Here is a 16,162-nt window from a genome sequence, read left to right on the forward strand (position 1 = left end):
CAGAGCACCAGCCTTGAATTCAGGAGGACCAGAGTTCAAAGCTGGTCTCAGACACTTAACACTTCCTGGCTGTGTGACCCTGGGCAAGTCACTTAACCCCAGCCTCAGGGGGAAAATAAAAATAAAAATGAAGTGTGACCTTGGACAAGTCACTTAACCCCAATTGCCTCAGCTCCTCACCCCCAAAAAAGGTGAACAGCGTTACGATTTAGAGAGCCAGAGCTCTTTGTCCTTTCCAAGAGCATTTTCATACCTGATCTTCCTAACAGCCGTAGTGACCTCCCCCTTATCCCTCCCATATTCCAGATGAATTTAAGTCTCAAAAAAAAAAAAAAAAAAAAGTTAAGTGAGATATGTCCAAGGTGAAATTAGTGACAGTCTGGCTCAAATTGTCAGGTTCTCGGTCCTGTGCAGTACAGTTCCTTATGCTGACAACTTCTGGTCAAGATCAAACATGCGACCCGTGGGGATAAAGAGAGGGGGAAAGAACAAAGCTGTGGCTACAGGCCTGAGGGTTTGCGCCAGACTTGTCCAAGCTACTAGGGACCTCAGAACAGTGACCCACTCAGAGGAGGGGATACCAGCAGCACCATCCCCTTCCTGAGCCCAGCCCAGGCCTGTCCCAAAGTCCCTCCTCCTGCCTCCGTAACTCAGACATGGAGCATCTTACTGGCAGCCGTCAACCCTGACCCCATCACCACCACACAAGCACCTGAGTCAGGATCAGTCCTTCTGATCCTGCTGTAGGAACAGCCGAAGAGGAATAAAGACTTGGAGAGAGCCCTGCGCTTGAGGTCACACAAGTGGTGTTTATTAAGAAAGAATCCTTCCAGTCCAAGGCTTATTATTCTGCTTCTCTGGAAAGGCACAAGAAGGGGGGGGTGAGATTTAGAGGTTGGGGCTCAACTCCCAGAACACCCCAGTCCTCCGTGGCTCAGCCTCTGCCTTGTGGATAAGGTCATGGATCAGGAGGGCAGGCTCCTCGGGATGGAGACGGCTTTCTCGTGGCTCCGGAAATCTTAGTGCACCTGTGACTGGGGGCCATCAGAAAGATCAGACCCCCACCTCAGATTCACCGGGGTTTTCTTCCTTCAGGCCAGGCCAGGAGATAGAATTCCCTGGGACTTTGTGCAGCAATTGAGGGCAAATACAGAGGGGGCAAAGGAAGAACTGTAGAGGGGATACCTCTTACGATGGCTCCAGAATGATTACATCCCCTCCCCCCCATATACACACACATAAATGGGCCAGGGACATAGTTGGGGGCCTGTGGACCTAGGGGAGGAGCTTTAACAACAGGCACTGGGGTAAAGCTATGGATTTCCCTGCTGATCCCCAAGGATCATGGGAAATTTTGGCTTTGCTGGGATTCCATGAATTTAGAGATGAAAGGGAACGTACAGGCTCAGAAATGGCAAATAACTCTCCATCCTCACACCTAAAAGGGAGAGGCAGGTTTTGAAGCAAGAACCTCCTTCCCCATACCTGATGTTACCTTAAAAAAAAAAAAAAGGGCCCCTGTCTTTCTCTTCCTCAACAGATAAATGTAGAAATCGGGCTCAAACTGTGTCAAACTTCTCAAGAAATAGAATGGTGATCTGGGGCAGAGAGGGCAGGGAAGGGGTCCCAGAAGATGGGAGGCAGATTTTGTCCCCCCACACCCCTAGGGCTGGACAAAAATTAAACCCTAAGAGTTGTTTTGCTTTGGATTCTGAACCCCAGTTGGTTAACGGGTTCCTGGGGTGCTTTCCCTAACTGAATGGTTCCCTCCTGTCAAGATCTTGCTCTTACCAAGGACGGGTAACAGCCTGCATAGAAATCCTGGCTCTGACTCCTGTTCTGAACACAAACCAGAATGGCAGAGGGGTTTCTGAGGGATAGAACTGGGCTCTGGCTCCTCCCGTCTTTCTCAGACCTCTGGCTGTTGGGGCACTGGCAGGTCCAAAAGAAGCGGGCATCTGGTCAGCGAGGAAGGGGATACAGTCCTGGGCTCCGGTAACTGACTGTGAACCTCCCCCTCGGGCTGGGATGCGGCTGGGCGAGGATGGGACGGATGGAAATGGCTTGGTCTGGAGTTCTATCCTGGGCCGGGGGGGAAGAGAGAGCTGTGTGAGGGTCTCTGTGTTAGTGTCCGTGCGTCTCTTCCCCGTCCAGTGCCTGTTTCAGTGTGTGCCTTCCACACTAGGAATGAATGTGTTTCTCTTGCTCTGAAAAGGGCCTCAGTATTTGTCCATAGATCTGTCCCTGTATGTATATGTGTGGGTGTGGGTGTCTATATCTATAGGTGGATGTGCCCCCAGGGCCAGTCTGTGCAGGTGGTCTGAGCCAGGAAGCGAGAGGTCTCTGGGCGGTCGGCGGGCTCGCAAAGTTGTCCAGCAGCTCAGAAAGCGCTACTTGCACTTGTGGACGTAGTAGCCGGTCATGTAGCCCATGATGAAGATGATCCAGAACAGAATGATTCCGCCTACCAACTTCAGGGCAATGCCCACCTTCCCGGTGCAGAGCTTGATGTAGATCCTGGGAAAAGGAGACAAGCCCCGGACACCCCCCAGAGAGGGCAACCGAGTCAGAGTCACCCATGGAAAACAATCCCCACCCTGGCTTACAGGAGCCACTGGACCCTGACTACAGAGACAGAAACTCCTGCAGATTCAGGGAATGAGGCTCTGGGGCAGCAAGGAGAAGGTCTCATGTCCAAGCCTCAGAGGGGATTGAACCAGATCACCGTTGAGATCTGGGAACTATGGTCCCTGTTCACATCCCTAGGAGCTTTTATTCTTAGCTAAGTGATTCTCTCAAGGGGGCAGCAGCCACACACCGAGATAATGAGGTCTCATGCCCAAGCCTCAATGAGGGGACTGAACCAGATCACCTTTAAGGGATCTCCGGTCCCTGTTCACACCTCTAGGCAAAGGGGTTCCCTCAGTGCGACCCCATGAAGCAGGAAGAAAAGATCACGATCCAGAGATGAAAGGTAATCTCTGATGAGCGATTGGGGCCAGAGGTCACCCAGGTAGCAAAGCTAGAAGGTGAACGCTGGCTTCCAAGGGATTATTTCCACTTTACAGATGAGGAAACCAAGGTTTAGAAAGGGGAGGTCGCCTCCCCAGGGCTAGCTCTGAAAGATACTGACTTCTAACGTGGATTCGATTCAGGAGAATGTAAACCTCCATTTTACAGAGGAGTAAACTGAGATCTAGAAAATGTAGGTGAGTTGCCCAAGTTCATAAAGGTATCAGCAGCAGAGCGAGGTTGGACTTGGGTTCTATTGCTTCTCCAACTTCCTCACGCCAAGGTAAGGATGCTGTACGTGTGCCTTTGTATTTATGCTCAGACACTTATTAGATCCATAATGAATGCTCAAGTCTCCATCCTCCTTTAAACCAGAGGGCTGACGTAAATAATGTGTACCTGAAACAACAGCTTCTCAGAGCAATGGTTCCAGCAGCTGGGAGCCCCAAGGTCTCCAGGAAAAAGGGGACTCTGAGCCGAGTCCTTGAAAGAAGCTGGCCACAACTCCTGGCACACAGGGGAGCTGGCCGGTGCGCAGCCATGGATACGGGCCACTGTGGGATCCACCGTGGAGACCGGCCCCACGCTCCCCTTCCCCGGCCCACCCAGCAGAGTCCCGGGGCCCTTACCGCTCACAGCCCGAGCTCTCCGAGGCGGACACGTTCATGCTGACCTCATCCTGGCTGTTGCTCCACCGGCTGTACGGCATCGCGCTCTCCTGGGCTTCCATCCTTCCAAGGCAGGAGGGGGAGCTGGAAGAGGGAGCAGTCAGGGGGTTACGTAACCTTCTAGGCAGGGGCTCCGTTTCCCAGATGGACAAACAGAGCAAGGGGTCAGGGCCTGACTGAGCAGAGGAGCTGATCTTTAAGCCCTCCCCACGAGGCTACACGGCCTCTCCCTGGCCAAGAAGCCAGCGTGCACCTGGATGAAAGAATGGGGGACCAAGAGCCAGGCTTCCTGGATTCCTACTGTGTACCCCCCACCCCCAGCTGCTTCCCTCTGATATGGACTGTGTTAAGACACTAACAATAACAACGGTGACAGCAATAGCCTCCTACTATGTACCCAGCACTGTGGGCTAAGCACTTGTACAGTTATGGCACTTAATAATATCTAACATTTATTTGGTGGCTACACTCCACTGTGTTTTATTATTATCTCATTTAATAATAGCTAATCTTTATATAATACCTACATTTGCTAGATACTCTGCTAAGTGTTTTACAATTATCTCACTCATTAACAGATGATATAATGTCTATATATTATGTACTCAACACTTTAATAGTTAGCATTTATACAGCACCTACTATGTGTCAGGCATTCTGCTGAGCATTTTATAATTATCTCACTTATTAATGGATGATATAATGTCTATATATTATGTACTCAACACTTTTTAATAGCTAACATTTATACAGCACCTACTATGTGTCAGGCATTCTGCTGAGCATTTTATAATTATCTCACTTATTAATGGATGATATAATGTCTATATACTATGTACTCAACACTTTTTAATAGCTAACATTTATACAGCACCTACTATGTGTCAGGCATTCTGCTGAGCATTTTATAATTATCTCACTTATTAATGGATGATATAATGTCTATATATTATGTACTCAACACTTTAATAGTTAGCATTTATACAGCACCTACTATGTGTCAGGCATTCTGCTGAGCATTTTATAATTATCTCACTTATTAATGGATGATATAATGTCTATATATTATGTACTCAACACTTTAATAGCCGGCATTTATATAGCACCTACTATGTGTCAGGCATTCTGCTGAGCATTTTATAATTATCTCACTTATTAATGGATGATATAATGTCTATATATTATGTACTCAACACTTTAATAGCCGGCATTTATATAGCACCTACTATGTGTCAGGCATTCTGCTGAGCATTTTATAATTATCTCACTTATTAATGGATGATATAATGTCTATATATTATGTACTCAACACTTTTTAATAGCTAACATTTATACAGCACCTACTATGTGTCAGGCATTCTGCTGAGCATTTTATAATTATCTCACTTATTAATGGATGATATAATGTCTATAAACTATGTACTCAACACTTTTTAATAGCTAACATTTATACAGCACCTACTATGTGTCAGGCATTCTGCTAAGTATTTTACAATCATCTCTCTTATTAACAGATAACATATAGAGTCTATATACTAGACATTCTGCTAAGTGTTTTATTATCTCATTTAATGACAGCCAATATTTATATAGTACCTACATTCTATTTGCTAGATACTCTGCTAAGTGTTTTACAATCATCTCATTTACTAATAGATAACATATAATGTTTATATACTATGTATTAGTTTTCAATGATTATTTCATTAATAATAGCTAACATTTATATAGCACCTACTATGTGTCAGGCATTCTGCTAAGCACTTTACAATGATCTCACTTATTAATATATAACATATAGAGTCTATGTATTAGACACTCTGCTAAGTGACATAATGTCTATAGACTATGTACTCGATACTATTTAATAGCTAACATTTATATAGCACCTACTTTTTGTGCCAGATATTATGCTAGCATTTTATGCTTATCTTATTTAATAATAGATAACATTGTTTGCTCGCTTTGTTTTCTTTCTTGGTTTGTTTGTTTTTTTGACCTGATTTTTCTTGTGCAGCATAATTGCGGAACTATGTACAGAAGAATTACACGTTTTAACCTATATTGGATCGCTTGCCATCTAACGGGAGGGAGAAAAAAATTTGGAACACAAAGTTTTGCAAGGATGAATCTGCATATTTTGAAAACAAAAAGCTTTAAGAAAAATGATAGCATGTAGGTACTAGATGTGCTACAATGATTTTCTCATTTAATAAAAATCTAACATTTATACAACACCTACTATGTGCCAAGCATCCTGCTAAGCACTTTACAATGATTATCGCACTTAATAGCTAACATTTATAAAACACCTACTATGTTCCAGGTGCTGTGAGCTGGGCACTTTACAATGATTTATCTCATTTGTTGCTCAATTCAAACGTGGGAGGTGGGTAGAATTATTTCACAGTTGAGGAAACTGGGGCACACAGAACTTTTATGTCAAGCGTTGGGTCATAAAACTTAGTGTCTAAGGCTGGACTTAAACTCCTGTCCTCTATCCTTTGTCCTATCTAGATTTTTATTAGTTTTGTTCAAATATCACACCCTATAGGAAGGCTTTCCTGAGCTTTCTCTGCTGCTTTTACCTCCTCCTGCTAATCCATATTTATTTTCTAGATATTTATATGCTCTTCCTGATAGAATGTATAAACCCCTTAAGGATAGATTTTGTTTCATTCTTATCTGACAAAATGCCTGACCCATACAAGATTTTTCATAAATGCTCACTGAATCACTAATTAAGCCTGTTTTCTGCTCTTTAATTATCCTTTCACCTCTGAAATTTTATCCTATTCCATTCATTATAAAGCCTCCAGGTAACAAGTCAGAAATCTGTCCTCAGACACTTAATGGAAGTGTGATTTAACCTCTGCCTCCCTCAGTTTCCTAATCTGTAAAATGGCCATAATAATAGCATCCTGCCTCCCAGGATAGTTGTGAGGAAGAATGAGACAATTGTAAAGCAATTAGCAGGTGCCGGGCCAATAGTAGGAGTTACATAAATGCTTTTGTTATTTGTCCTTTTTTCTTGAAGAGTACTTTTGAACATAGGGAGGTAATGAATTAGATTTGAGGGAGGGAGGACTGGCCAAGGTCACCTGCCTCACTTTAGGTCCGATGGCCAGATATAAATCAGGAGGCCTGGAGATGGTCCTGGATACAGTGGGAGGGCCAAGGCCTTCAGGTCTCAGTTTGACTGAGGCTGCACCCACCACGCAGTGATTAAGGCTGGGGAGCAAAGGAGGCAAACAATGGCCTTTCACCGAAACAGAAAAATAATAAATCCAGGAGGGGGAGATAGTAACCAAATAATGACCAACTGAGGCTGCGCCTATAACCTATTGTTAGCCAATCATGAGTGTCATGATTTGGATTTAAGCATATTCCTCAAGAAATCCAGCCAGTAAGCCCAAGATATCTTGGGAGGGTTCAGCCATCCAAAAAAAGAAAAAAAAATTGGGAGGCATCTGTAGGAAGGGAGGGAAGAGAAGAAAGGAAAGAAGGGAGGTAGAGAAGGAAAGAAGAAAAGAAAGGACAGGTAAGGGAGGGAAGGAGGAAAGAGAAGAAAGGAATGGAGGGAAGGAAGGAAAGAAAGAGAAAAGGAGGGAAGGAAAGCAGAAAGGAAGGAGGAAGGAAAGGAAGGAAGGACAGGTAAAGGAGGGAAAGAGGAAGAGAAAAGGAAGGAATGGAGCGAAGGAAGGAAAGAAAGGGAGGAAAGGAAAGCAGAAAGGAAGGAGGAAGGAAAGGAAGGACAGGTAAAGGAGGGAAAGAGGAAGAGAAAAGGAAGGAAGGAGGGAAGGAAGGAAGGAAGGAAAAGAAGAAAAGGAGGAAGGAAGAAAGGAAGGAGGGAGGGAGAAAAGGAGTTAGGGAGAGAAGGAGGAAGGCAGGCAGGCAGGGTTTCCCAACTGAGCAGATCACGTCGGGTCCCTAGTAGAGCTGCTCTACTCACAGAGGTTGCTCTTTGCCTTTCATTTATTACACACCTATTTTTCAGACCAGAAGAGCCAAATCCCGTGTGCATTTAGCGAGTGAGCCAGGGCATTCAAAGCTGCGTCCTTCTTGCCATAAAAAGACTCTGGGCTCCTGACTTAAAAGGGGCCAAGACTCTGGGACTGTTGGCCAGATTCACTATCGAAAGTTCTCTGCCCTTTCCCACTTCATTAAAGAGAAGACGATGTCCTGAGCCGGAGGCCGGCCTTTGCTACTTATGCTGTGTGACCTTGAAAAAGCTACTTCACTTTTCTAAGCCTCAGTGACTCCTCTGCAGCAAGAGGACATTAGACTAGATAAATGTATCCTCTTGCCTGTGACCCCCCCCAACTCTCTCCTGTGCCTCCTTTCATGACACCCTTGGACCCTGACCCTCAGACCACTCTAAGTTAAGCTTTCAAATGGACCAGGAGCCCAGGACCAGGCCCGAGTCGCATCCCAGCTACCTTTCTCTGCTGTCCTTTCCCATTAGGCTCTTTCAAGGCTAAAAACGCCTTGCTTTTTTCTATTTGGATCAGGGAGGAGGCTAATGGCTCAGTGCAATCTAGAGTCAGGAACCTGAGTTCAAATCCAGCCTCACACACTTTCTGGACCATGTGACCCTGGAAGCCCCTTAACTTATGTCCGACTCGGTTATGTCTGACTGTCCGTGGCCCCATTTGGAAATTTCCTGGCAGACAGTGGAGCAATTTGCCATTTCCTGCCCCAGTTCATTTTTTACAGATGAGACAGTTAAGTGACTTGACCAGAATCCCATATCTAGTCTAACGCCACACTGCTCCATCTAGCCGTACCTCCTCCACTACTTAATAGGGATAAATAGCAGCACCCACCTCTCAGGACTGTTATTTGTAACGTAATTCCGACACGTATTTCCTTCCTAACACCGTGAAGCCCTAATACTAAGGACTTAACAGATGCTTTATTAACTCAATCATCAATTATCCAAGCCAACTGAGGATTCCAAAGCAAAATTTGAGTCCCTGTCTTCAAGGGGCTGACATTCAACCAAGGAAAATGTTTCTAAGGTGGATTCTAAGCATCAGTCGGTCCCTCCCTTCGTTCTTCCCTCCCTTTTTCCCGCACAACGAATGGATTTCATCCATTCATCCCGTCCTTGTTTTACGTTAAAAACAAACACTGGTCAAAAGGAATCAAAAAGAAATGTATGAATAAATAGAACATGAGGGATGCACTGAAGAAATCAAAGCTGGCCCCCCAGCATGTGGACGTATTGAAGCCGGGGCCAGGAGTCACACAGGATGATCAAGTTTAGATGTGATCTACCTGGATAGAACACGTTCGTGGATGACATGGAGGCTATTCAGGAGTATTTGGGCAAACCTTAAGGCCTTTGGAGGGAACGCTTTCCTCCTCTCCCCACCCCGGCCCCCCTTGGGCATTCCCATGTCCACTGCCGACTTATCAGGGCAAGGAGAAGCCGGTGCTAATCTCTGACAAGTGGAAGATTGTCGGCCGGCACAGTGGGAGCTGCCAGGGCCCGGGCGGGGGCAAGGCTGCTGCCAACCCCTGATAAGCACATTCCTGCCTGATAAGTCCCCTGGGAGAGACGGAAGCAGGAGCCCAGCACCCTCAGAATTATAACCGAAGGCACGGGTGCCAGGCGTGGGCTGGTACGGGCCGACCCCGCTGGACAGAGCTCGGCCACAATATTCCCCTTCCCCCCAATTAAAGGCAAAAGTCCCTTCTTTCCACCCATGACGTCCCCGAGGGCAGCAGAGAAAATACATCGGTCAATACTTAACGGCTCACTTTTCCTAGTGGGTGTCCAACTGATATTTGCTGATCTGAATCAGGTTATGAAACACGGCTGTGCAGGCACTGGCCATACTAAGACACAACACAGGCCCTGCCTTTAGGGGGCGGCTGAGATGGGGAAATGGTGCTCAGCACAGTGCCTGGCACATAGTAGGGGCTTAATAAATGCTCATTGTTTGACTGACTGACCTAAGTAACAATAGAGGTCCCATAGGAGGAGCTCAGAGGAGGCAGAGGTCCCTGAGCCCCAGCGGTTGAGGAAGGCTCCCTTCAACTGGGATGAAGGACTGATAGGACTTAGATCATTAGTGTGGCGGAAAAGAAGGCTAAAAAGGTCAGAGTCCTCGGATCAGAGCTCCACAAAAGAGCAAGAGCTTTACTGATGAGGAAACTGAGAGCTGGGTGGGGAAAATGACTGGCCCAGAGTCACTGGGCCCAGAGAAATGAAGAATCAGAATTAGTCAGCTGACTGCTGGAGGAAGTTCCCATGGGGGAAAGCATAATGTATGGCATGGGGGCAGGGACAAGAGAGCCGGACCTGGAACCCAAAGAGGGATTCTCACTTCCTTCTTCTGATGCTGGCTATCATGGCAGTATCACCTCGGGCAAGTTTCCGCCTGTAAAATGGGATGCTGATGGTACCACGGAATCTCTACAACTGAGAGGGAACTGTTCTGTGCCCCCCACCTCGCCAACAAATGATCGTCCAACCCAAAGGATAGAAGATTAGACTGGGACTCAGAAAAGCTGAATTCAAATGCAGCTTCAGACTAGCCGGGTGACCCTGAGCAAGTCACTTTTCCTGCCTGCCCCAAGTTTTCCTCATCTGTAAAATGAAATGGAGAAGAAAATGGCAAACCGTTTTGTTATCTCTGCCAAGAAAACCCCAAACGGGGTCATGAAGAGTCAGAAAAAACAATAAAGGGGTGATAACAACCCTTGCCTCAAGAATAGCTGCCAGGACCAAACGAATCACACATGGATTATATCTATTCATTCCTCTGTATGTATGTGTACATGTCTATGTTTGTTTGTACCTAAGTGATCTGTGATCACACGCATGACATGTATTATAACATTGCAACCACGATATTTACCTATGTGATCATGTGTGTATGACGTGTATATAACATCGCCTATATACACAACCATACGATATTTACTTATGTGATCATGTGTGTATGACGTGTATATAACATCACCTATATATACACACAACCATATATTTACCTATGTGATCATGTATGTATGACGTGTATATAACACCGCCTATATACACAACCATACGATATTTACCTATGTGATCATGTGTGTATGACGTGTATATAACATCGCCTATATACACAACCATACAATATTTACCTATGTGATCATGTGTGTATAACATGTGTATATAACATCGTCTATACATACACATCCATGCGATATTTACCTATGTGATCATGTGTGTAACACATGTATATAACACCGCCTATATACACAACCATACGATATTTACCTATGTGATCATGTATGTATGACGTGTATATAACACCGCCTATATACACAACCATACGATATTTACCTATGTGATCATGTGTGTATGACGTGTATATAACATCGCCTATATACACAACCATACAATATTTACCTATGTGATCATGTGTGTATAACATGTGTATATAACATCGTCTATACATACACATCCATGCGATATTTACCTATGTGATCATGTGTGTAACACGTGTATATAACACCGCCTATATACACAACCATACGATATTTACCTATGTGATCATGTGTGTATAACATGTGTATATAACATCGCCTATATATACACAACCATACGATATTTACCTATGTGATCATGTATGTATGACGTGTATATAACATCGCCTATACATACACAACCATACGATATTTACCTATGTGATCATGTGTGTAACACGTGTATATAACATCGCCTATATATACACAACCATACGATATTTACCTATGTGATCATGTTTGTATGACGTGTATATAACATCGCCTATATATACACAACCATACGATATTTACCTATGTGATCATGTGTGTAACACGTGTATATAACATCGCCTATATATACACAACCATACGATATTTACCTATGTGATCATGTATGTATGATGTGTATATAACATCGCCTATATACACAACCATACGATATTTACCTATGTGATCATGTGTGTAACACGTGTATATAACATCGCCTATATATACACAACCATACGATATTTACCTATGTGATCATGTGTATAACATATGTATATAACATCGCCTATATATACACAACCATACGATATTTACCTATGTGATCATGTATGTATGACGTGTATATAACATCACCTATATATACACAACCATACGATATTTACCTATGTGATCATGTGTGTAACACGTGTATATAACATCGCCTATATACACAACCATACGATATTTACCTATGTGATCATGTGTGTAACACGTGTATATAACATCGCCTATATATACACAACCATACGATATTTACCTATGTGATCATGTGTGTAACACGTGTATATAACATCGCCTATATATACACAACCATACGATATTTACCTATGTGATCATGTATGTATGACGTGTATATAACATCGCCTATATACACATCCATGCGATATTTACCTATGTGATCATGTGTGTAACACGTGTATATAACACCGCCTATATACACAACCATACGATATTTACCTATGTGATCATGTGTGTATAACATGTGTATATAACATCGCCTATACATACACAACCATACGATATTTACCTATGTGATCATATGTGTATAACATATGTATATAACATCGCCTATACATACACAACCATACGATATTTACCTATGTGATCATGTGTGTAACACGTGTATATAACATCGCCTATATATACACAACCATACGATATTTACCTATGTGATCATGTGTGTAACACGTGTATATAACATCGCCTATATATACACAACCATACGATATTTACCTATGTGATCATGTATGTATGACGTGTATATAACATCATCTATACATACACATCCATGCGATATTTACCTATGTGATCATGTGTGTAACACGTGTATATAACATCGCCTATATATACACAACCATACGATATTTACCTATGTGATCATGTGTGTAACACGTGTATATAACATCGCCTATATATACACAACCATACGATATTTACCTATGTGATCATGTATGTATGACGTGTATATAACATCGTCTATACATACACATCCATGCGATATTTACCTATGTGATCATGTGTGTAACACGTGTATATAACACCGCCTATATACACAACCATACGATATTTACCTATGTGATCATGTGTGTATGACGTGTATATAACATCACCTATATATACACAACCATACGATATTTACCTATGTGATCATGTGTGTATAACATGTGTATATAACATCGCCTATACATACACAACCATACGATATTTACTTATGTGATCATGTATGTATGACGTGTATATAACATCGCCTATATACACATCCATACGATATTTACCTATGTGATCATGTATGTATGACGTGTATATAACATCACCTATATATACACAACCATACGATATTTACCTATGTGATCATGTGTCTATGACGTGTATATAACATCGCCTATACATACACAACCATACGATATTTACTTATGTGATCATGTATGTATGACGTGTATATAACATCGCCTATATATACACAACCATACGATATTTACTTATGTGATCATGTATGTATGACGTGTATATAACATCGCCTATATATACACAACCATACGATATTTACCTATGTGATCATGTATGTATGACGTGTATATAACATCGCCTATATATACACAACCATACGATATTTACCTATGTGATCATGTATGTATGACGTGTATATAACATCGCCTATATATACACAACCATACGATATTTACCTATGTGATCATGTGTGTAACACGTGTATATAACACCGCCTATATACACAACCATACGATATTTACCTATGTGATCATATGTGTATAACATATGTATATAACATCGCCTATATATACACAACCATATGATATTTACCTATGTGATCATGTATGTATGACGTGTATATAACATCGCCTATATATACACAACCATACGATATTTACCTATGTGATCATGTATGTATGACGTGTATATAACATCGCCTATATATACACAACCATACGATATTTACCTATGTGATCATGTGTGTATGACGTGTATATAACATCGCCTATATATACACAACCATACGATATTTACCTATGTGATCATGTGTCTATGACGTGTATATAACACCGCCTATATACACAACCATACGATATTTACTTATGTGATCATGTGTCTATGACGTGTATATAACACCGCCTATATACACATCCATACGATATTTACCTATGTGATCATGTGTCTATGACGTGTATATAACACCGCCTATATACACAACCATATGATATTTACCTATGTGATCATATGTGTATAACATATGTATATAACATCGCCTATATATACACAACCATACGATATTTACCTATGTGATCATGTGTCTATGACGTGTATATAACATCGCCTATATATACACAACCATATGATATTTACCTATGTGATCATGTGTGTATGATGTGTATATAACATCGCCTATATATACACAACCATACGATATTTACCTATGTGATCATATGTGTATAACATATGTATATATCATCGCCTATATATACACAACCACAATATTTACCTATGTGATCATGTGTATAACATATGTATATAACATCGCCTATATATACACAACCATACGATATTTACCTATGTGATCATGTGTCTATGACGTGTATATAACACCGCCTATATGCACAACCATACGATATTTACCTATGTGATCATATGTGTATAACATATGTATATAACATCGCCTATATATACACAACCATACGATATTTACCTATGTGATCATGTGTCTATGACGTGTATATAACACCGCCTATATACACAACCATATGATATTTACCTATGTGATCATGTGTGTATGACGTGTATATAACATCACCTATATATACACAACCATATGATATTTACCTATGTGATCATATGTGTATAACATATGTATATAACATCGCCTATATATACACAACCATACGATATTTACCTATGTGATCATGTGTCTATGACGTGTATATAACACCGCCTATATACACAACCATACGATATTTACCTATGTGATCATGTGTCTATGACGTGTATATAACACCGCCTATATACACAACCATATGATATTTACCTATGTGATCATGTGTGTATGACGTGTATATAACATCACCTATATATACACAACCATACGATATTTACCTATGTGATCATATGTGTATAACATATGTATATAACATCGCCTATATATACACAACCATACGATATTTACCTATGTGATCATGTGTCTATGACGTGTATATAACACCGCCTATATACACAACCATACGATATTTACCTATGTGATCATGTGTGTATAACATATGTATATAACATCGCCTATATATACACAACCATACGATATTTACCTATGTGATCATGTGTCTATGACGTGTATATAACACCGCCTATATACACAACCATACGATATTTACCTATGTGATCATGTGTGTATGACGTGTATATAACATCGCCTATATATACACAACCATACGATATTTACCTATGTGATCATGTGTGTATAACATGTGTATATAACATCGCCTATATACACAACCATACGATATTTACTTATGTGATCATGTGTGTATAACACGTGTATATAACATCGCCTATATATACACAACCATATGATATTTACCTATGTGATCATGTGTGTATGACGTGTATATAACATCGCCTATATACACAACCATACAATATTTACCTATGTGATCATATGTGTATAACATATGTACATAACATTGCCTATATACACAACCACAGGATATTTACCTATGTTATCACATGTATATAACATATACATATAACATCGCCTATATATATATACACACAACCATACGATATTTACCTATGTGATGATCATGTGTGTATATTATATTATTTACCTATACGATCATTTGTATGTAATATGCATGTATAACATTGCCTATATATACATATCCATACAGTATTTACCCATGTGATCATGTGTGTATAACATCGCCTATATATATACAACTATACAATATTTACCTATGTGATCATGTGTGTATATTATATTATTTACCTATATGATTGTTTGTGTGTAATTCATATGTATAACATTGCCTATATGTACACATCCATACAGTGTTTACCCATGTGATCATATGTGTATGACATGTGTGTATAACATTGCCTATATATAGCTATACAAGTTATATTTACATATATTTATATGTACACTTAAGATACATATATTAGTCACATACGTAATAAATATGCTTTAAAGTGCCATTTAAATGCTAGCTATTATTATGATCATTCTTTTTTCTCTTTTTTTTTCCCCTGAGGCTGGGGTTAAGTGACTTGCCTAGAGTCACACAGCTAGGAAGTGTTAAGTGTCTGAGACCAGATTTGAACTCGGGTCCTCCTGAATTCAGGGCTGGTGCTCTATTCACTGCATCACCCAGCTGCCCCCTATTATGATCATTCTTAAGACTGAGCTCTCCCAGAGAGCCCATTTCATCCTAGACTCTAGCAAGTTCTTCCAG

The 16,162-nt window shown here is 41.4% G+C and overlaps 1 protein-coding gene across 4 annotated transcripts in view; it reads right to left on the reverse strand.

Annotated features, from left to right (window-relative positions):
• Positions 1–789: 789 nt before the first annotated feature.
• SMIM1 (small integral membrane protein 1 (Vel blood group)) overlaps positions 790–16,162 on the reverse strand; it is a 29,303-nt gene continuing 13,930 nt past the window's right edge. The window contains exons 2-4 of one of the 4 annotated variants that reach the window (XR_012488596.1): positions 3,642–3,764; positions 1,792–2,517; positions 790–1,034 (exon numbers count right to left, since the gene is read on the reverse strand). Coding sequence is in view for 3 of the 4 variants with exons in the window: in XM_074306462.1 (XP_074162563.1) it covers positions 2,391–2,517; positions 3,642–3,742 (228 nt within the window). In the remaining variant the exon portion in view is untranslated. Of the gene's footprint in view, positions 2,518–3,641; positions 3,765–9,439; positions 9,532–16,162 lie in introns of those variants that run through there. The other 3 variants (XM_074306462.1, XM_074306464.1, XM_074306461.1) reach the window with 3 other exon arrangements.

This window comes from Sminthopsis crassicaudata, chromosome 3 (assembly GCF_048593235.1).
Source record: "Sminthopsis crassicaudata isolate SCR6 chromosome 3, ASM4859323v1, whole genome shotgun sequence".
Lineage (NCBI taxonomy): Eukaryota > Metazoa > Chordata > Mammalia > Dasyuromorphia > Dasyuridae > Sminthopsis > Sminthopsis crassicaudata.